Genomic DNA, 20369 nt, shown 5'->3' on the forward strand with positions numbered 1-20369 from the left:
TCACTTGAGTGATTCCTTTGAGTCCCTCAATTCTCCGAGTCATTTCGGAACCATGGGAAGACATCTCTATAGTCAGCAATCCCAATCGCCAAACGTTATCTAAAGACTCGTTGATCTAATTCCTAATGACTGCGGTCGTCACATTCACTTGAGTGACTCATTCAATTGAACGATTCATGACTGATCGTCTCAAGTCTGTCGGTGGTTATTAAATTCGCGTTTTGTATGCTCAGTTTCTAATTGGAGTGATCAGAATAGTTTATGCCAATCATGAGTGACATCTTTCCCTCCCGTGATTTTTCACGGAAACCAAACATTTATCTTCAGTTAATCTCATGGTATAAATTGTCCATGGGTTTGCATTTGTGTTAGCGATGCGACACAATATCGTCTCTATGATTACATTTTGGATATTCGTTAATGGTCAAAACTACTAAGTCTTTCCCACCATCCTTTGTTCTTATATTGAATTTCTCTACTAGTACTTGCCGTAATTAAACTCTAGTACCGAAACAAAACTACACATATATTTACGTTTACCGGACTCGAAATCAAGTTGTAAATTGAGAATAAAGAAAGCTGCAAATCAAGCCCGGTTCGTGTTCGAGCTATAATTACCAAGTATTCTTTGCAAATGTGTAATCCTTCAGGAGGTAGTAAGACCAAGGCACTCCATTCTACGTATGTTTTTACCTCAAAAAAGGTTATTTCAATTGCATTGAAAGTATCCCCCTAAACAACTTTCCTACCAGCCACATAGAACTGCATGCTGTCGATCGGGTTTGTATTGAAGACATGGCATCATAGTTACCGGTCTCGTTTCCATGGTACCAGTAATGCCTAACAATAAGATTGTCAGTCTGTGAATTTGCGAGATATGTCAGGATCTAGGATTCAAAGGTCTGATTGTTGAAATAGAAAGTTATTTAAACTTCTTTATTTCATTAGTAGTTGCTTATATTTATTCATAATTAAATCAACATTTTCCCCTTAATTTTTTAGCCCTACTTTGCATAAACCAGATAAACAATTGATTGCCACTCTCAAAATTAAAGACAGGAAATATAAAAAATGGAGCAAATATCGTGCCATCGGGATTTCAATAAGGAGATCAAAAACGCAGACGACACTAAATGACTTAGGCGATGTTAAAGATGAGGAATCAGACCTTTCTGACGACTCTGAAGGAGCCATAGGCAAAGGTTATCAAATTATACCGAGTACTACCTTGGAGGCTCGAAGAAATGTAAGTAAGGAGGAGTAAGGTCAGTTTTCCTAGGTCCTAAATTATGCATTGGTATCGCTTGTTAAGCACATACGATGTGTGCAAATCTTCTTCCATAATAGGCTCGAGTCAGAGATCAGCAGCACCCGTTGCATAAAAGACTCACTCATCGCACACGGATTAGTTGTAGACTTTCAGAAAGAATCAAGGTTCAAGTTCCTGGTATCATAGTTCCAGCCAAAACTGATATTGATCCAGGATTTTTCAGCACGATTCAAGGCAGGCCCATCGTAAGACAGTATAAACGCAGGGAATTTCTCAAAAGAGAAATAGAACTATTCTTTACAAGGGTGAGTTTCTGCTTTTTATGTTAGAGCTTGATCACTGTCAATGAGTCAACCAGTCAGAAAACCAAATCCATGAACTTATAGGCTAACATACTTGAAGTACATGAGAATATAAATGACCTACGAAGACAGTTACTTGGGAAACAAAAAAGGCTCAGCCAGGCAGAAAAAAGCTTTCCATTTCATGAGAAGCAATCTTGGAACTCCATATACAAAGACTTTAAAATAACAGCTGAAGTGCATGAGAGGTGAGTAGTGATATTTCAAGCACGTTGAATGGTTAAGTCAAAAGCATAATTGTGGTCAACTATATTGCCAACAATAAGTATATAGCCATATATAAACTCAGCTTCAACCCTGCTAAAAATCTCTCTTGAGGTTTCATTGTAAGATATTAACATATAAAATAATGAAGAGAAACATTTCATTTTGAAAGGGATGGTAACTTCAGTTTTTATGCCTCTTACTCTTGAATGGGAAGTAAGAGCATACGAATTGCTTTCGTATAGCTCCAAACCCAAATAATTAGTGCATGGCGGTACCTGTCTAACATATTGGCTGAAGCTAAATATTTGATATCGCATTTAGATATATATTATAAATGTTACTGACGCATCATTTACTTTGGTATTTTTTGGTAACAGCTTGAAGTAAGTTGACTTATCGTCCAAAGACTGACAGGTTGATAATTAATTTCTTTCCTCCCTTGTTGCCAAAAATTATTTAATTTCACATTGAACTGCAGTCTCAGTCAGCATTTCATCATTGATGCCTGTTGAAAATATGATTGTCTCACAGGCAACCAATTCTTCTGACTCTTGAGAGCTAATCATTTCCAATGACTATTTCCCCTGTAATCAGACAAACATCAAAAACATTCCTCTATAACATTGAAATGAAATAAGTAACTTTGTAATTCCATGCACTCTTTCTTTAGAACACGTCCTAGGTTTTAACATTGGACATCATCATCGTCGGGACCTGATCTTGATAGGACCTGATGATGACATCCAACGTCAAAACCTAGGTCATATTCTAAATAAAGTGTGTGGAATTACAAAGTCAACAATTTCATTTCAATAATTAAAGAATATGTTTGGATACCTTCACTCGTATTCACCCTATTTCTTAATTCCTAGAACCACTCTCACAACCATTAGAAAGGATTTTCCCCAAACCTCCTTTCTTTTGTCTAATATCTATAAGCCATATCAATATTACACACTCTAATGCAACAATTTCAGAGTTTAAAAATCATTTGCCTTGACTGGGATTTGAACCCAGATCCCTCAATATCCAGTCAAGTGCTTTAGCCAGTTAAGCTACCGAGGCGTCCTCTTGAACTCTGAAATTTTGGGGCTTTTAAAGGAACAAGATGTGACGAAATACCGTACATACAATGTCACAGGCATTCATAGTCATGCGCGACGCGCCACAGTCCACGAGGTTAAAGCCAACTTTAAACACTTATGGTGTTTATACTTTGACAAATTTTGAAGGAAACTGCGGGAGACGCCGCAACAGTAACTTTTAACGGAGTCATCCGCTAATGTGCATTTCAATGCAACAATTTCAGAGTGTAAAAATCATTCGCCTTCCATCCCAGTCAAGGCGAATGATTTTTAAACTCTGAAATTGTTGCATTGAAATGCACATTAGCGGATGACTCCGTTAAAAGTTACTGTTGCGGCATCTCCCGCAGTTTCTTTGGAATTACACAATCTCTTGACCCCTCTACTTCATTTAAATCCCACCCTTGCTACATTCTGTTGCTAAGAAGAATGAACTCCAATGTGTTGGTAAGGTAAAAATGGCTCAAACTCATTCTCCTTCCCTTCTCTCTCTTGTCTCTTCCCCCCTCCTACCTTTCATTTGCAATCCATCCCTTGCCCTTCACTAACTATATAAACCGTATCCATTTTCGTAACCTAGCAAATCAATACAAAGAAGAATTGTTTATGGTAAACATTCAGGTGAGTCAAGATTTTGCAAATATTAAAAGAGTTTGCCATTTTTTAGGCTAATAAGTATGTAGGTACTTTTTGGCATGGGCCAATGTCATTCACTTTCTTAAATTTTCTACTCGCATAAATAGGTACAGAATAAATAAAAGATTAATCAATTTTAAAATCTTCTCCTTCATTATTAGGCAAAAGGAAACGAGAAAAAAATTATTAACTGCTCACCAGAGAAGGAAAAAGTTACAAGATAAGGTCCAAATTGTTTGCTGTAATTTATATAATTTAGAAGATCAATGGAGATCATTAAAAACCTATCAAGGATTCTTATATCGAATAAGTCCATTGCCATGGAGAAAAAAATATGACCGAATTCATGTTGATGAAAACATATTAATATTAGCTCAGCTGCCAACTGTTTGTGATCGCTATCACATCAGCTCCATTGACCCAGCTCAGCCTCTGGATGAATTGGTGCAATTTTTTTATGATGTCACAGCAGAAGAAGAGCCTCCTGGTATATACCCTTTCTAAGTTAACCTTTATGTATATATAATGATATTTCCCATGTAGTCAATAACCAACCTGAAAAAAAATTTGTTGAAAAACAACAGGTTTTTTGATATCAGGATAATTATCCTTTTTTACTCAAGCAATACAACTCTTTGTACTTTTACATGCTACTATTATTTTATTGCATGTTTCAAATGGCAACATGGTAGCCTATTGGTAGAGCACAGAATCTGGAACCCAGGTTCAAATCCCAGGTAATGCTTTTTGACAACCCACTCCAATATTTATTTTTAATAAAAATTATAAGTTATTCTAGTCACTAGAACTTTGTAAAAACCAAATAGTGGCATTGGAAAAGGAATTGACCCAAATGTATGATTTTTGCCAGCCCAAGGCTTAGTTTTGGGTGACCTCTACCCTCACCTGTCAAAACCAATCTTTAGGTTGATTACTTTCAAGCCTCCCATTAATGTATGATATAGAACCCTTCCTCCTCTCCCATCTAAATTGATCGATCCATCAAACTGCCCCAATCTACTCCCAACTCCATCCCCAATAAGCATGTAGGTTTCCTTTCAAATATTTCTGGGAATCTAGCTAATACCTTCCTTCATTAATTTATTCATATAGTCATTTATTTATTTATGGACATTTGTCTACTAGGACACAGTTTGTCATGAAGCGCATTTCAATGTACCACTAATAAATAAAAATATCAATGAAAAGATATATTGAAACAATACCATACATATGAATTTAGTTGAACATTCGGAATTTAGAGATCATCATTATTAGAAAAATTGCTTTGAAATATTGAGAAATCAATATTCTCCAAAGACTTAGCCGTACTATAATTTCTACGTACATATTGGGTATGGTAAGTACAGGTCTGGCCTAGGAAAGGAATGCCAAAAAATGTTATCTTTTCACAGACTGAAATTTGGTACATGGGCATTTATTCTGTCCAAGAAATCAGGAGAATTGATTTTGTCAATAATATTGATGAAAGTAGAAATGTTAGAACTAATAAGGTTTAAATAGAATTTCTATGGAAGAATTATAAGATTGAAGAGGCAAAATGTAAACGTCATGCCTTACTTTAATAATTCTGAGAATGGGAGAGAGTATTTTTATTTTTTCCTTGATGGTAAGATTTAAAAAACCTTTGCAACTGGATTGGCAAGTTGAGATGGAGAGCTGACTGCATGTGGAAAACTTAAGCAGTTATTTCATGATGTGACTAAACTGGAGAGATAGTTAAGGAGTGAGTCAGTACTTTTCAGTCCTCTTTGTTTGCATTATTTGGTTGAAGAAAATCAAACTACCACATTGCAATCTGAAGGTATTTGTTCACCTTAAATTTTCAGAACAGACCCTTTCCCATTCATTGAAGTTGAAATTTCTAGTACTGACACTATTCCACCTATATTTTATTTTTAAAATTCCGATTCAAGACATAAACATCAACTGCCTGGTTGGGGCCTCAAACAGAACTCTCAGAGGTGGTTACTTCAATATGTATTTTACTATTTTGCATTAGCAATATCTTGCAAGTAATAATAATAATAATAATAATTATTGGACATTAAACAAAATAGTTTTGCAATAGTCTTCGTCATAGAGATACATAGTTTAGAGATTATGGTTACATAAACACATATTACAAATCAAATATTACATATTACAGTCAAAATACATTTGGTGAGACAAATGATTGTATGTCTATCATGGACCACACAATTTTTGAATCAAAAAACTCATTTACTGAGTAGAATGCTTTTTTAGTCAGCCAGTTCCGGATAACTTTCTTAAACTTGGGCACACTCACAACTTTAGCCTCAGAGGGCAATCTATTAAACAAACGAATTTTTAGAATATTGAAAGAATTGCTGTTCTTGGCTAATCTGCAATAGGGAATGTCTAGTGTATCGCTGTTCCTTGTATTATGAGAATGGAAGTTAGACCTTTTCTCGAAAGAGCTAAGGTTTTCCTTGACATTACATAGGCATTTATAGATATACAGACTATGCAGAGTCATGATGCCCAAATTACAGAACAGAGGTTTACAATGTTCTCTTGGGGGTGAAAAGGAAATAATTCTGACTGCCTTTTTTTGCATCTTAAATAACATATTTGTGGAAGGTGAGTGGCCCCAAAGTACAATACCATAGTCAATGTGGCAATGAAATAAAGCATAGTATACCTGAATAAGGAACTCTTTTGGAATAATATATTTGAGTTTACGTAACATATACACAGCCTTTGACAATTTTCCAAGTGTGCCCAGTATGTGAGGCTCCCAAGTCAATTTTTGGTCGAGTTCGAAACCAAGTAATTTAATGGTACTCGGGGGATTAGATATGGTACTTAGTGAGAAGACCAGGGACTGAGTTTTATCATTATTTAGAACCAGACCGTTTGCAGAAAACCAGTTTGATGCTTCTGATAAACACCAATTGGTTATAGTACTAGAATTAACATTCTTAGACTCGTGAACAAAAGTGGTATCATCAGCATAGAGTATGGACTTGCAGGAGACATTTGACGGTAGGTCATTAATTAAAATAAGGAATAAAAGAGGGCCAAGGACTGATCCTTGAGGAACTCCATAGACTAATTTCAGGGGTGAGGAAAGATTGTTATTAGTGCAAACACATTGGGATCGATCAGTGAGATAGGACTCAAAAAATTGTAATTCAAGATCATTGAAACCATAATAATGAAGTTTTTCCAGAAGAATTGGATGAGCAACACAGTCAAATGCTTTAGAAAGGTCACATGCAGTTATAACAATGGAGGATTTACTTAGAAAAGCATTTAGAATTTGATTAATTGCGGACTCGACAGCTGAAGTAGTGGAGTAGCCTTTACGAAAGCCAAATTGCGAAGGAGAGAATAAATTGTTAACTTGAAAGTGCTCATAAACCTGAACCTTAATAGCCTTTTCAAAAATTTTTCCAAATACCGGTATTAAAGAAATAGGCCTATAGTTGGACGGTAACGTTTTGTCTCCTTTTTTATGAATAGGTATCGTTTTTGATATTTTCAAAGCATCAGGAAAGATGCCCGATTGAAAGCAAGAATTTAGAATTAGCGCCAGGGGTACCTCTATGAAACCCACAAGATCTTTAATTAAGTTGACCGATAGCCCATAGACATCAGTACATCTAGAGTATTTTAAGGTTTTGATAATTTGACGGATTTCGTCTTCCGTAATCCATTTCCATTTGAAGGGAGATAATGTTGCTGGTGAATTATTAAGAAGAGGCAAGGCAGTGCTTGGAGTTGAATCAAAATTTGACACAAGGTCAGCAATTGATTCTATGAAAAACTTATTCAGGTCATCAGGCTTAAATGGAAGGTCCAGGTCGCCCCTCGAATGACCAATCTCCTTATTTATGACCTGCCAGGCTGCTTTTAAATGGTTAGTAGCATTACCTATATGACCGGAGTTAAAGCTACGTTTAGAATGTATTATTTGATTGTTATAAAAGGATTTAAGTTGTCTCCATGTCCTTTTATCCTCATCATTGCCAGTGCGAGTGTACTTTTGACGCAGCTGGATTACATGCAATCGTAATTCAGAAAGCTCGGGAGTGAACCATTTCAGGGACTTTTTGAAACTATATGAATGATTCACAAGTCTCTTGGGGAAGCACTGTTGGAAGAAGGACAAAAAAATTTCAAAAAAGCAAGCAAAGTTGTCATTGCCATTTGCAAAGGTGAGCAGAGAATACCAGGTTATGTTTGATAGGAGTGATTTCAATTCACCAATCCCATGAAAGGTAATTGGATGGCAGAAGGTATGGGTAGTCCTACCTGTTGTGTTACTTTGGCACTTTTTGTTTGAGAATTGGAAATTAAGAGCTAGATGGTCGGATAAACCAGGGTCGATGACCCTGATACAGTACTGTTCAGTGTTTAGGCAAGTAATAACATTGTCCAGACAGGAGTCAAGTCTTGTTGGTTCCCTATTTGCACAATGTAAGTTAAATGATTGTATCAGAGAAGTGAGAGCAATAGAAGCACTGGATGAATGACGTATATCTACGTTGAAATCACCACATAAAATGATTTCGAGACCCAGCCTAGAGAACCACATAAGACTCTGCTCCAATTTATCACAGAAAATATTAATATCACCTGATGGGGATCGATATACGCACACAATAATAACATTATACTCCTTTATGGTAACAGCACATAATTCACAATTAACTTCACTAGAAAACTGATTTACTTCAAGCTTCTTGCACAGTAAGTTTTTCTTCACATAAATGACAGTTCCACCATTTTTAGCCACAGTTCTAGAATAGGATGTTACCAGATTAAAGTTTTCAATGTTGAACAGAGGAATTTCCTCACTGCAAGTATGTACTCAAAAACCTCATATTTAATTTTAATGTGTTATCTTACACTTCTGGGCACTTCATAATCTGAATTCACCATAGTACTACTAAGATCAGCACATTTTTAATTCAGTAATGATTGTATAAATAGTAGCATTGAGTAAATGAAAAACTCCAATAGCCTTCAACAGTTCATTTTTAAAAGCAAAGCACAAATGAGATTAGCTGGCTAACACCACAAGTCAAAGGATGGAGTAAAAGGTAAAAAAGGAAAGGGAACCCTTTTTCTTCCCTTGGGGCAGGGGGTTACCATAGATGCTTTCCAGGAATCATGTCACGACTGACTGAGGCCCTGGTATTGATTCACAAGGGTTCTATGTATTCTAAAGAATTTTTTTAAGCTTTACATAAATCTACAATGAATTTTTTCTCGGAATATTTCTTCTTATTTTTGGTGCAGACCATGTACAATCAATTAGAGGAAATAATTATGGGAGTTCCTGGAAGGAAATATTTGCTACTGATGGGGGTTTTATATGTGACAGTGGGCAAATAGAAAGATGGTGGGGGGCTATGATTCAGGCAAAAGAAATGACCATAGGGTTAAACTAATAGTTTTGCAGGAGAAATAGTTTGACTATAGCAAACTCTTGGTTTAAATACCAAAATACATGATGTAGGTATATATGGAAAATTGAGAATAAAAAATTATAACATTGAGCAATCAGAGATATTAAAAGCAGCTGGCTGCTAGTAAGTATAATGAGAGATATTTATTGAACCAAAATATGTAATTGTTGGACTAAAACGCAGAAAATTCTTTGCATCATTTTGACAGGTTGTCAAGATACATTTTTTTCCAATTCCCATCCTAATTGAAAACAAAGTTTAATGTTTTGTCAAAATGGGAATCATTGAGAATGGCAAGACTACCATGCAATAAATGGTAAGAGATTTAGGACATGGGGTTTTTACTTCAAGGATCTCTAAACAAAATGATAGGTTGCCCTTCTGGTATTAAAGTTATCATATATTGTGCTCTTAATTTCCATCTAGACATAAAGCGAGTCCCCCAGAGCATATATTGAGCCCCCCACTAAACACCTCAAATAAGATAGATGAGATTGGGAGCATAGCAAAACACAATATTCTGTTAAACCTCCTCTTACCACTGTCAACATTTTTTAATATAGTCTTCCCTGCTAATCAGTGTATAAACAATTGAATATAGGGGATGAAATAGAGATATAAATATAGTTCATGTGCTTAAAGAAATATTGATGCTTTTCACTTTTTCCTGGGCTTCTTTTATCTTTCCCATCTTACGCAAACCAGCATCGTAATGGAATATCCATTTACCCCAACAATTTGGAGAGGGATTTACTAGGATCTTGGGGAATTTATTAGTTTTTTTCACAACTGCCCAGGAGAGTATCTGAGAGCAGAAATGACAGCCCATGGGCATGGGAAATCACAATAATTATTCCTTGGAGAGGAAATGCATATTGATTTGTAAAAAAGTATGGAAATGGCTGGGAGCACAGCTTTCTTTTGGTGGCCTCACACAAGGACAAGATTGGTTTTAATCATCTATATCTTCTGTTTTAATCATTAAGAGTGATGTATCTTGCTTCTAATTTTGGATGTTCATGGTTAGTTTCACTCAGTGTGATGTAATTGGCACAATAACTTTACCCTGCTTGTTGAAATACTGTACATATTTTATGGATAAAAGGATTCTGTCCTATCTTAAGTTGAATCATTTTCTTTTCATTTGCAGAATTGTTCTTTTCTGACCCAAAACAGTTGAAAGACTACTTTAACTATTTGGTGGAATTAAATTCAAATATTCTTTCTAATGCCATGATGTTACAAGAGGAGAACAAAGTACTTAATAAGTTCTTTAAAGATTTAAAGGTATGTGATCCTTTTCTTGCATTAAATTGTATGTTTTAGGCTTGAATAAACCTTTTTTTTTGATTAAAATGTTTATACATTATCCTATAGGGCTGTCTAAATTTTCAAAATATTCATGAATCATAATGCAGCTTGGATAATTCATTAATTGAGAAATCACTTCAATGGTATCAATCCCTAGCTTATAAAAATGCATCTTGATGAAGAAGAAAAACAACTAGATTTCACCAAACTTTATTATGGTATGACTGGTTTATATGTATGTGTGTATATATGTGTATATACGAGGGTCATCCGGAAAGTAGTACCCGTTCGTGAAATAAAGACACAAAAGTAAATATTAACAAACATAAAAAATTTTATTTGAAAGAGGATACTTTAAACTACTTCTCAACATAATCTCCAAGCAAATTAAGGCATTTGTCATAACGTGTGACAAGTTTCTGTATTCCTGCTGCATAGTCCTTCGCCGCCAGCTCATTGAGATACGCGAGGGACCCATCTTGCACAAATTTTTGCATAATGCAGATGGTGTTTAACAATTTCATGAACAATTGTTCGAGAAACATTGGGAAAATGCTCAAAGATGTCATCAATTGTGACGCGCCGATCGTTCCTCACGAATTCGTCAACTGAGCTCACCAGTTGGTCTGTAATGACAGACGGTCTCTCCGAACGCTCATCGTCGTGTGTGTTCCCCCTCCCCATGTTGAAGTTGCGACACCACCGCCGAACAGACGACTCGTCCATTACATTGTCTCCATACACCTCCTTTAATTGGCGATGAATATCACATGGGCGAACGTTTCTTGCATTGAGGAATTTAATCACTGCCCTCACTTCACAACTGGCGGCGTTCTCAATTTTTTTAAACATTGTAAACAATCACAGAAACAACACAGGCAATGCTAGCGTCACGCAACTTGGCTCAGAGAAGGCAGACAAGCCACTGAAGCTATCTGACCTCGTCCAGCGGCTACTCGCGTCGTCAGCACTTCATGCGGCACGAACGGGTACTACTTTCCGGATGACCCTCGTATATATATATATCTGTGTTTGTGTATATATAAATACATGGACACACACATAACCCACAAAAATTCATTCGCGGGTTACGTGATTCTTCTGATAATGGTATGTTTAGCATCCACTTTTAAAGGAAATGGAGAGCTGATAGTTTCTGTGAAATGTGATGGTATGAGTTGAGTGAATTGCATGACGTGTAGTGGAGATTTTTCTGAAATCACAAACTCAAATCTATTTCTGTCTGGGGAAACAATGACATCCAGAAAATGCATACAATTGTTTGTTCCCTTTTGTAGATGAAATTTATGCCTTTGTACAAATGATGAAAGAATTCAGGATGGTATCTAAGATGTTTTCAATTGATACTGAAAATCTATCATCAACATGAAACACATAATAGACATTATTGTGTGTGGTGTTCACTGAACTTGAATTGAATTGAATATCTTTTCCACCAAATTGCCCATTGCCCCAAGGTTTGTGAAGAATAGTAACAAAGGGGACCCCATTGCTAAGCATCCCATATCCTAGAAACAGTCTCTGTTAAAAATGAATTGGTTCTCCATGCACACTTTCAGGAGAGCCATCAACTCATTCAGGAGTGTATTTTAGCAAATACACTTATCACCATTTAAGCCAGATTGGAATACTGGTGAATAAATTGGTGAAGTCGAAGGACTTTAGGGTGTGTTTTCAAGTGGCAGGTACCTTTACAGAGTCTGTTGCAAAATTCTCATGGATTGTGGACTCTGTGTTTGGGTTTGAAACTAGTGAATTCTCTGAAAATGGTATGGCTGTGAGCCTCCTTGTTGATCCCTACACACTTTACACCACAGGTGATGTAGAGACACTTTCTGAATTTTTGGTAGTTTGTAAAACCTAGGGGCTTGTTAATTCATAGCTACTTTGTACACCTCCTTGTAGTTTACTATGCTGGAAAACAAGTTTAGAGAATTTATCGCTTATTTTTGGAGCCTTTTGGTGGGATCACTTAAGAGTTTCATCATTTGGTTATCTCCAATGAAGTGAAAGGCAGGGGAGTAAAACAGGTTACCTGTTGACACTGGCATTTTTCAATTTATATGCTGAAAAAAATTTTAAGGGTAGAATCGAATGGCCTGAAATGGTAAAAATATGGGTAACAAGATGATTAAATCAGTTAGATTTGCAGATGACCAAGCAGAGTTAGTTGGAATGGCTAGAGATAGCAGTTACTATGGAGTTCTTGACAGGAACAATGCAAGAGATATGGGATGAGGACTAATCACGAAAAAACAAAAATAATGAGATTCTCGAGAAGTAGGAAAAATAGGTTAAGTTCTATAGTTGGAGGGAATATTCTAGAACAGGCAGAGCAGTCAATCTATTTGGGCATTATTTTAGATGAAAATGACCATATTAATGGGGATATTAGGAGAAGTGCGGTAGTGTAAAGCATTTACCAGAAGAGAATTGATGATAATTCTGCTAAGTAAAGATGTAATGGATAGATTAGTGAGGACTAATGGAGATTAGTGCTTTTTGGATATGAAACCTGGATATGGAGGGAAGAGGATGAGCCGAGACTGGAAGCTTTTGAAATGTGGGCATGTTGAAGAAAGGAGGAAATTAAGTTGGATGGAAGCTAAGGAAAATGCAGAGGTTAGGGTGGGCGAGGAGAGAAAACTGGAGCGGTAAAGGCTGTGATAGAAGGTAGAATGTTGGCCGTGTGGGGTAGATGAGGGAAGAGAATATACTTTTTTGACAGCATTAAAGGAAGCTAAAGTTATGGAGAAATGAAGAAAGAAATAATTGAGGGAAAACAAAAGTAAACTCTTGTGATAAGGAGAAATAATTTGTCACTTAGGTTAGCCAAAACTTGTAGGCAATATCTTTGGTAGGTAAAAAAATCTATAGTAGGTAGAATAACTTTGATGTTTGTATAATAGTGGTTTTGAGTCTTTAATTCATTCGTGCATTAGCCAGTTGAAATGAATTCATGGAAGATGATATAAAATGAAACTGAGTTTGTAATAGCAGTCAGAATTTTGAAGTATGGCCAAGTATCAGGCATAGATTTTATATTTACCGAAGCATTGAAGTGCCGGGGAAAAAGTTAATTATAACTCATTTCAAAATGTATAAACTATTTTGGAAAACTTAAGTTATGGCGAATGATTGGAAGAATTCGAAATGTGTGCCGTTACATTAAGGGAGGGAGAGTTGGATGGAATGTTGAAATTACAGAGTGTTTAGTCTTTTGGGCATACCAGGAAAGTGTTCACTAAGTTATTGATTGAAAGAGGAGGAAAGACAGTATCAATGATCAAAATCAGGGAAGGGCAATTTGGTTTCATACCAGGTGTGAATTGCAAGGACCATCAGTTTGCAATTCAGTGAGAACTAGAGAAATTTGTGGGCATGAGAAAAAGTGAATTGTGTGTGTGCCCATTTCAAAAAGGCTGGGTCAATCATGTAAATGCAAGGAAGATTTCATGAGAATATGGAGTGAATGAAGTTATAAAATGCTACAAAAGTAATGTAATAAAGTAGTATGGCAAGTATTAGACTAAACAAGACCTTGACTTGTGAAATACAGCATGTTGCAAAACAAGGTGTATTGCCATGTTTGCTGTTCACTGTCTCTGTATCTTTATTGATAAATGTGTGATGGTTGCCTGATATAATAATTGAAGATGTAAGTGCATCCATACTTTGATAAGTCTTTTATAACATAAATTATGAAAACACTAATCCTTTGATAACGTTCTGTTTCTATTACCCTTATCACTACTGGACACATTTTGGAGCCAGTATGAAAGTAGACAGACCGTGGTTTGGTAATTTATTGTCTTATAACAGATTAATTGACATCAATGATTACCAGCATAAATGTGACATGAATAAAAAATGAAAATATGAAAACTAATTTCACAATTTTTCAGCAAATATGCCAACAGGAAATGCAGAAACTGAAGAGTGAATACAACAGTTTTGTGGAGGATTTTTCTTGGCTTGAAAAGAGAAAAAATGAACTGCATGATTTAGCAATGTAGGTAATATATAGTGCCAATGAGACATGACTTATAATTTTGGAGTAGCCAAATGAATAAGAGTAAGTACCTAGTTTATTAAGATTAAATCATCATAAAATGTATGCTCTTATTTTGGAGTAGGAAAGAAAAGAATAACGTGACTGACATTATACTGAGTGATCCTCACATTGAAGCAAGAGCTCTTATTGAAGGGGCTTACAACATGTTATTAAATCCAACCAAACTTAATGTTGGATTGTCATCCATTCTAAACCACCTTTCAAATGATGTTTCCTCAGTATTATGGGAAATAAGCAACTTACCTCCACCACTGATAAAGGTAGTTTCATGGAAGTAATATTATGGTTGTCAATTGGCACCAAAGATCAGTACACTTGAAATCTTGAATTTGAGCTATTGAAAGGAGATGTTATACATTAGTTTTTTCCTTAATAGTTGAATTACATGCACAATATAAAGAAACTGAGTGTTTATGAAAGTCACAGAATCTTTTTGGCATACATCATAACTGAAATACCTTAGTGCAGTATTAACTAACATGAATTAATTTATTTCAGAGATTAATTTTGAAGAAAGAAGAAGAATTATATAAATCTGAGGTGGCTGATAATTATTATAGAAAGATAAAAAGATATGAGAAACAAGTAAAAGATATTTTCTTCCGAAGAATAATCCCCAAGGTAGGCAATGCATTTTGTCACCTAGTTCATGAAGAAACGTACTAGACCAATCTGAAGTTTTGTCTTACCTCTTAGCATAATAAAACCGAAAATGAAATTAAATTCATCCTTATAAAATCACTAATTCTGTAGATTATGGAAAATAATCTGAGCTTTCAATAAAACAGAGACAGTATGAATAAAAAGAAAATATGAGAGTAGGTACCTATATTGAGGGAAGGGTAATACAGTTTCTTCCTATGGCCCCCTTCCTATTTAATCATGTGTGCAAATACATTCATTAGAAAGAGAAATTCATATTTTTCATTCAGAGATGCAATAATTGAATTGACTCAAATGGAAACAGAGTAAAGGTGAACATGTGGCTTTAGAGGGATTTACAATATTTATACCCTTCAAGTTATTCTCTTTCAAGGCAGATACATTCAAGAAAATCCTCATTTTAGGTTGCTGAAGGAAATTTACTCCATTACCTATTTATTGCATACAGCCCAATCCTCACACAATCTATTTCCTCCATCACATTCACAAACTATTTCATATATACTCATCTGCTCCTGAGACTTCAAATAATCCTTCCGTAGATAGTCTCTTCAACCAAATGCAATTCTGACATTCTTCCGAGGCCCCTTTCTCTGAAACCATTACTATATTCTCATTTATCCATTTGATGGTTCAATTCCAATTCATATTTTCAAAGGCTAAAGTACCATAGTACTTCTTACATGCTTGTCCATAAGTACCTGATCATTGATGATCTACATTCTTTGCACCCTATCTCTCTTATTTTCATTGCAAACACTCCCAAGTACTACCACATTTAGTTGATTTTTCCTTACATGGGTGTCCTGGGTTACCTATGTATCATTTCTATGTGATAATTAATGGCGAGGACCTAATTTTTATACATTGCCCTTTTTGCTTACCGACACTAATTTTTTATTTTGCAAATCATTGGTACCAAATGATGAATTTGAGTCTCTCTAATATACATCACAGTCAAGTAAACCCTAAAAATACTCTCTCTTGCAGTTTAAACTCCAAATTCACACCAAACAATAACAATTTTCTCATTCTTTAATGAAATTATATCTTACTTTGCCCTTTTTGCATGGATATGGGGGTTTAATTTTATGTCTATGATCCTTCTTGACTACATAGCTTGGAATTTTAATGCCTTAGGCATTATAATAACTTACTCCCTTTTGATGACAAATGCAGTTATGTATGTCATGAGAATTTTATCACATCAAAAAACTCACACTCATATTCACTTTTGAAAATAAATTTCACCATGTCACTAACAATACTTTTTTTAATTTAAAGTTCAAATTTTCCTCTGTAGCATCGCAAGGGATTAAGACCACGATCGCAACCACCAACTGAACTTGCAAAAGAAGAGGAAAAATTGGAGGTAAAATTAGAAACAAATTTATACACAGAAGACATATTTACTTTGCCTTTAGTAAAAAAAGATATAGGCGAGGACATAACTGAAGAGCATGAAATTCAGCTTTTGGAATCTGAGCCTAGTTTAAGAGAAACTGTGGAGGAATTAGAAGAAAGTGATGAAATGTCAAAAATGTCAGAGACTACTTATTTGAAGCAACCTAGTACACCCAAGTCACAGGAAAGCATACAATCTTCCATGGGTTTGGACGATGAAATGAAGTATAGCAAAGATGGTTTAGGCAGCTTAATACCAAATAAAACTGTAGATTTGCCTCCAATCGAGCCCAAGTTTCATCCCGCTAAATATCATTCATGGCCAATTAAAAAACCTAGTCTTGTGGTAACTGACATGACTAAACGAAAAATCTCTCTCCTAACCAACTACGACAAATCTTTTAGTGCAGCTGAGACTGACATTGATGCAAAAGAAATGACTTTTGTTGATGTGGTGAAAACAACTAAAATTAGAGATAATTTAATGAGATGGAAGAGTATTTTTCCAACAGAAAAGGAAAAAATTTCTAAATCCAGCTTATTTCATGTGGGAAAAACTACTTCACCAGATCCATATCTATGTTCAGTGCAACAGAAAATAAAGCATACATCCCGGACACGATTTGATTTGAAGTCAGATGTCATTGGAGTGTCCCCTTTGATTCACTCCTCGTATATACCATCTCTCCCAACAATAACAGAATCTGAGACTTCTGATAAACCTATACCCAACCCAATTGATTCCATTATTCCGATGCTTGATTCCAAACTTCGTGAATGCAAAATGAGGTACTATTACCATAAGGTATCTAGAGAAGATAAGCAAATGAAAAAATTTCAATGATTATCTCCATCAGTACTTTTCAAAAGAAATGTTAAAATTCTTCAAGATTAGCTTTATTATTGAAATAACCATTTCAATTAGAAGTCTTTAAATGACCAAATCACCAATAGATATATTACACTTTGAATCATGCCACCCTTCAAAATAACAAACTCTTAAGTGCTTAAGAATAAGGAGACTAGAGGAATGAGCAATATTCTCATTAAGACTTAACTAATGCACAAAACTAGGTTTTAGTAGAAAAGTAAAATTCTGATTTTTTTAAATCCAGAAGTTTACTTAACTTGCAACTCTGCAAGATATATGCAGTCAAAATGTGGGAGTGGAGATGTGCAGTTTGCCGGTCTCTGTAATGATGCCCTCACCTACTATTCCAGAGGTTACATTTTTGATTATCACATATGTAGATTTTCCTTCACCTAGAGCTTGTGTTTGTCCTTGTTATGAGATAAGCTTATCTTTATGGATTTGGCACAAATGTCAACTTGACTTACTGAAGGGTTAGCTTCTAAAATAAAATATAAAACTTACACCAAATCTTGTAGCATTTTGTGGCTGATTGAAGAGGTAATTACAGAGATTAGTAAATAACCAATCTCTTTTTCAGAGGTTTAAGTTTGAATTATACCTGAAGATACCTTGAAAATACATACATATGATTTGTGTGATAATAGTATTTGGAAAGTTCGTGACTAGATAAAGGAAGTCCAGTGTAAGGGATTTTTTTAGCAGGTTCTGCAGTCACAATTATTATCCATATGAAGAGGCATACTTAAATAGATTACAATAGTTGATTGCTTATTCTGGATATTCAATTTTTTGTATTGTATTATACATGTGAACTTCATTTAACTTCTATGAGAATATTCATGTGAAAATTCTCATTCAAAAGAAAATTGTTTTTCTTACTATTTGGATGATAACGTTCATCATAAGCTTTTGGAGTTGCTAAGTGCTTTTGAACTGGAACAAATTCATTGTTAAGTTTATGATTGGTATTGGAACTATCACAATCTAATGGAAACCCACTCATATCTTTACAACTGAATACTTGTCACACTCTAATTTTTGCTCAGGATGGTCTCCAAATTTGCTATGTATTGCTTGAGCATCTGCAAAACTGATATTTAAACAAATGTTTGTTTATTGTATTTACAGTACATTATGACCAATAAATACATGATATACTTGTACCTCACCATGTTGACTTCCTTTGTGTTCACAATATACCAATACAGATAGTAAAAATTGCAGCTCACAAAATACTGTCTTTGGATTATCATGTACGATTGAAATCAATTTTGTGGTAAGTTTTTACGCATTTGAAATATCATTTTGAACCTTCTGAAACAATTACAAGAAAATGGATGCGAGTACTCATTTGGTCTGGATTACCGACTACAAGCACATGTTTTAATTAAAGCTGGTTTGCCAAATAATAATACTGTACATCATTATTCAATTAAGGCATACTCTCAACTGTAGTAGGTGTTATCAATCAATACAAACAGCAAAAAAAATCATTATGAATGATCATATTGAAAGGGGGTTCATAGCAAGGATACACAGAAAGGTAGACATTAAAAATATCTGGCTCAGATTCATCTTTAGTATTTTCCTACTCCAGTCACTTGGTACAGAATCAATTCACTCATTGTCATCATGTCCTACCAACCTTTCCGACTTAAAATCCAGTAAGCATGTTTAAATCCCTAACAACAAAATCCACATCTTCATGCCATTGAGCAAAATTCCAAACCTACTCCCTCCCACCCACTTATCAACTCTTTACCATTCCACCCCTCCTCCAGTTGTGCTTCCAAAAATGCTGTCTGCTAGGATTACTAGGCGGGAATCAGACGCCTAGCATTATGGTCTCCTACAGCCCCATCAAATGCTCTTTCTTACGAGACAAATCGACATGCATACATATGGTTCAACCTTTTTTCTTCCCTTCTGGCCACAGGTCTGTTCTTTACTTTTACTCAAGAAAGTCTGCCAAAATATAATTAATCAGCTACAAGAATGTCACAGCTATGCACATTATCTGTTGTAATTTCTAGCATCTGTATTAAAAAAGGATACAGAAATGCTTAACTTGTCCCATATTAAATTGCTTAAGAATAATTTGAATCAATAGCAGACTTCATCAAGTGTAGTTGAACCACACTATACATTTCCCACTCGCAACACAATAGAGGGGTAATTTGTAGTGATCAAGGCACTTAGCAAGGGAATTTCACACATGCAAGTTCAATTCCAGTATTTTCTCAGCTGCTTGTTATAAAAACTATAAGTTAATTCATCAAATTGTTCCCAGATTGGAATTCTAAAGGGTATTTACTGTTTCAGGCAAACTATAATTTGAAGTTACTCCCATGATTAGCCATCACATTGCTTACGATGAGCAATTTGCAAGCCATTGAAATGATTTGCAACTGTGTTAGGTGGGCACGTAAAAAATTGAATATTACACGGATACCAAAGACCTGAGTGACATGGTGTCATGATTTTGTATGGACTTGAAAATTTTTCCAACTTAAGTGGTGCCTGCTCCCTCAACTTTTTTGCTTGAAACATTTTTTCAAACGATCATACTTCAACCTGTGTGCCTCCAGTGTCAAGTCTCTATGAAGTAACACAGGGCTTCCCCAGATTAGTTCATCTAATTTCAGAAACAAACCAGCATAGCACCTTGCCCCCAACTTTGTGATTGCCCCTTAATTCCAAATTATTAGAGTGGCAGCAGTTATGCACTCGCATCATTTCATACTGAAGCGTACTTCCACATAATTACATGAAATTAATTATGAGCAGCAAGTTTGCGACCAAAACAGATCACAAGGATATTTGCGATCAAGACAATGCCAATCAAGCTTCAAATGAATAATTTCTGCATCCAGAAATTAGAAAAGCTTAAGAGATAAATTACAAATATGTAAGAGCTCACATTTTCTCATATTGTAAGGGTAAAACATATTGAGAAAGTATTATACCCACACCAATCATGAATATTAAGAACAAATGAA

The 20369-nt window shown here is 35.3% G+C and overlaps 1 protein-coding gene across 1 annotated transcript; it reads left to right on the plus strand.

Annotated features, from left to right (window-relative positions):
* The first annotated feature begins 877 nt into the window (after nucleotides 1–877).
* Nucleotides 878–17483, plus strand: LOC139700313 (uncharacterized). Its single transcript, XM_071598953.1, has 10 exons — nucleotides 878–900; nucleotides 1003–1246; nucleotides 1348–1575; nucleotides 1657–1820; nucleotides 3722–4047; nucleotides 10173–10309; nucleotides 14260–14366; nucleotides 14491–14689; nucleotides 14928–15050; nucleotides 16396–17483. The coding sequence occupies exons 1-10, from the start codon at nucleotides 878–880 to the stop codon at nucleotides 17338–17340; spliced, it is 2496 nt and encodes an 831-aa protein (XP_071455054.1). The 3' UTR covers nucleotides 17341–17483.
* Nucleotides 17484–20369: the final 2886 nt, after the last annotated feature.

This window comes from Hetaerina americana, unplaced genomic scaffold, assembly GCF_022747635.1.
Source record: "Hetaerina americana unplaced genomic scaffold, ioHetAmer1.1.p SCAF_10, whole genome shotgun sequence".
Taxonomy (NCBI): Eukaryota; Metazoa; Arthropoda; class Insecta; order Odonata; family Calopterygidae; genus Hetaerina; species Hetaerina americana.

Excerpts from the sequence above, each read along its gene's own strand:
- LOC139700313 (XM_071598953.1), top strand. The coding sequence starts at position 878 with ATGTCAGGATCTAGGATTCAAAG. Across the intron at positions 1,821-3,721 it reads ACAGCTGAAGTGCATGAGAG|GCAAAAGGAAACGAGAAAAA; the intron begins GTGAGTAGTGAT and ends CTTCATTATTAG. Across the intron at positions 14,690-14,927 it reads TACCTCCACCACTGATAAAG|AGATTAATTTTGAAGAAAGA; the intron begins GTAGTTTCATGG and ends AATTTATTTCAG.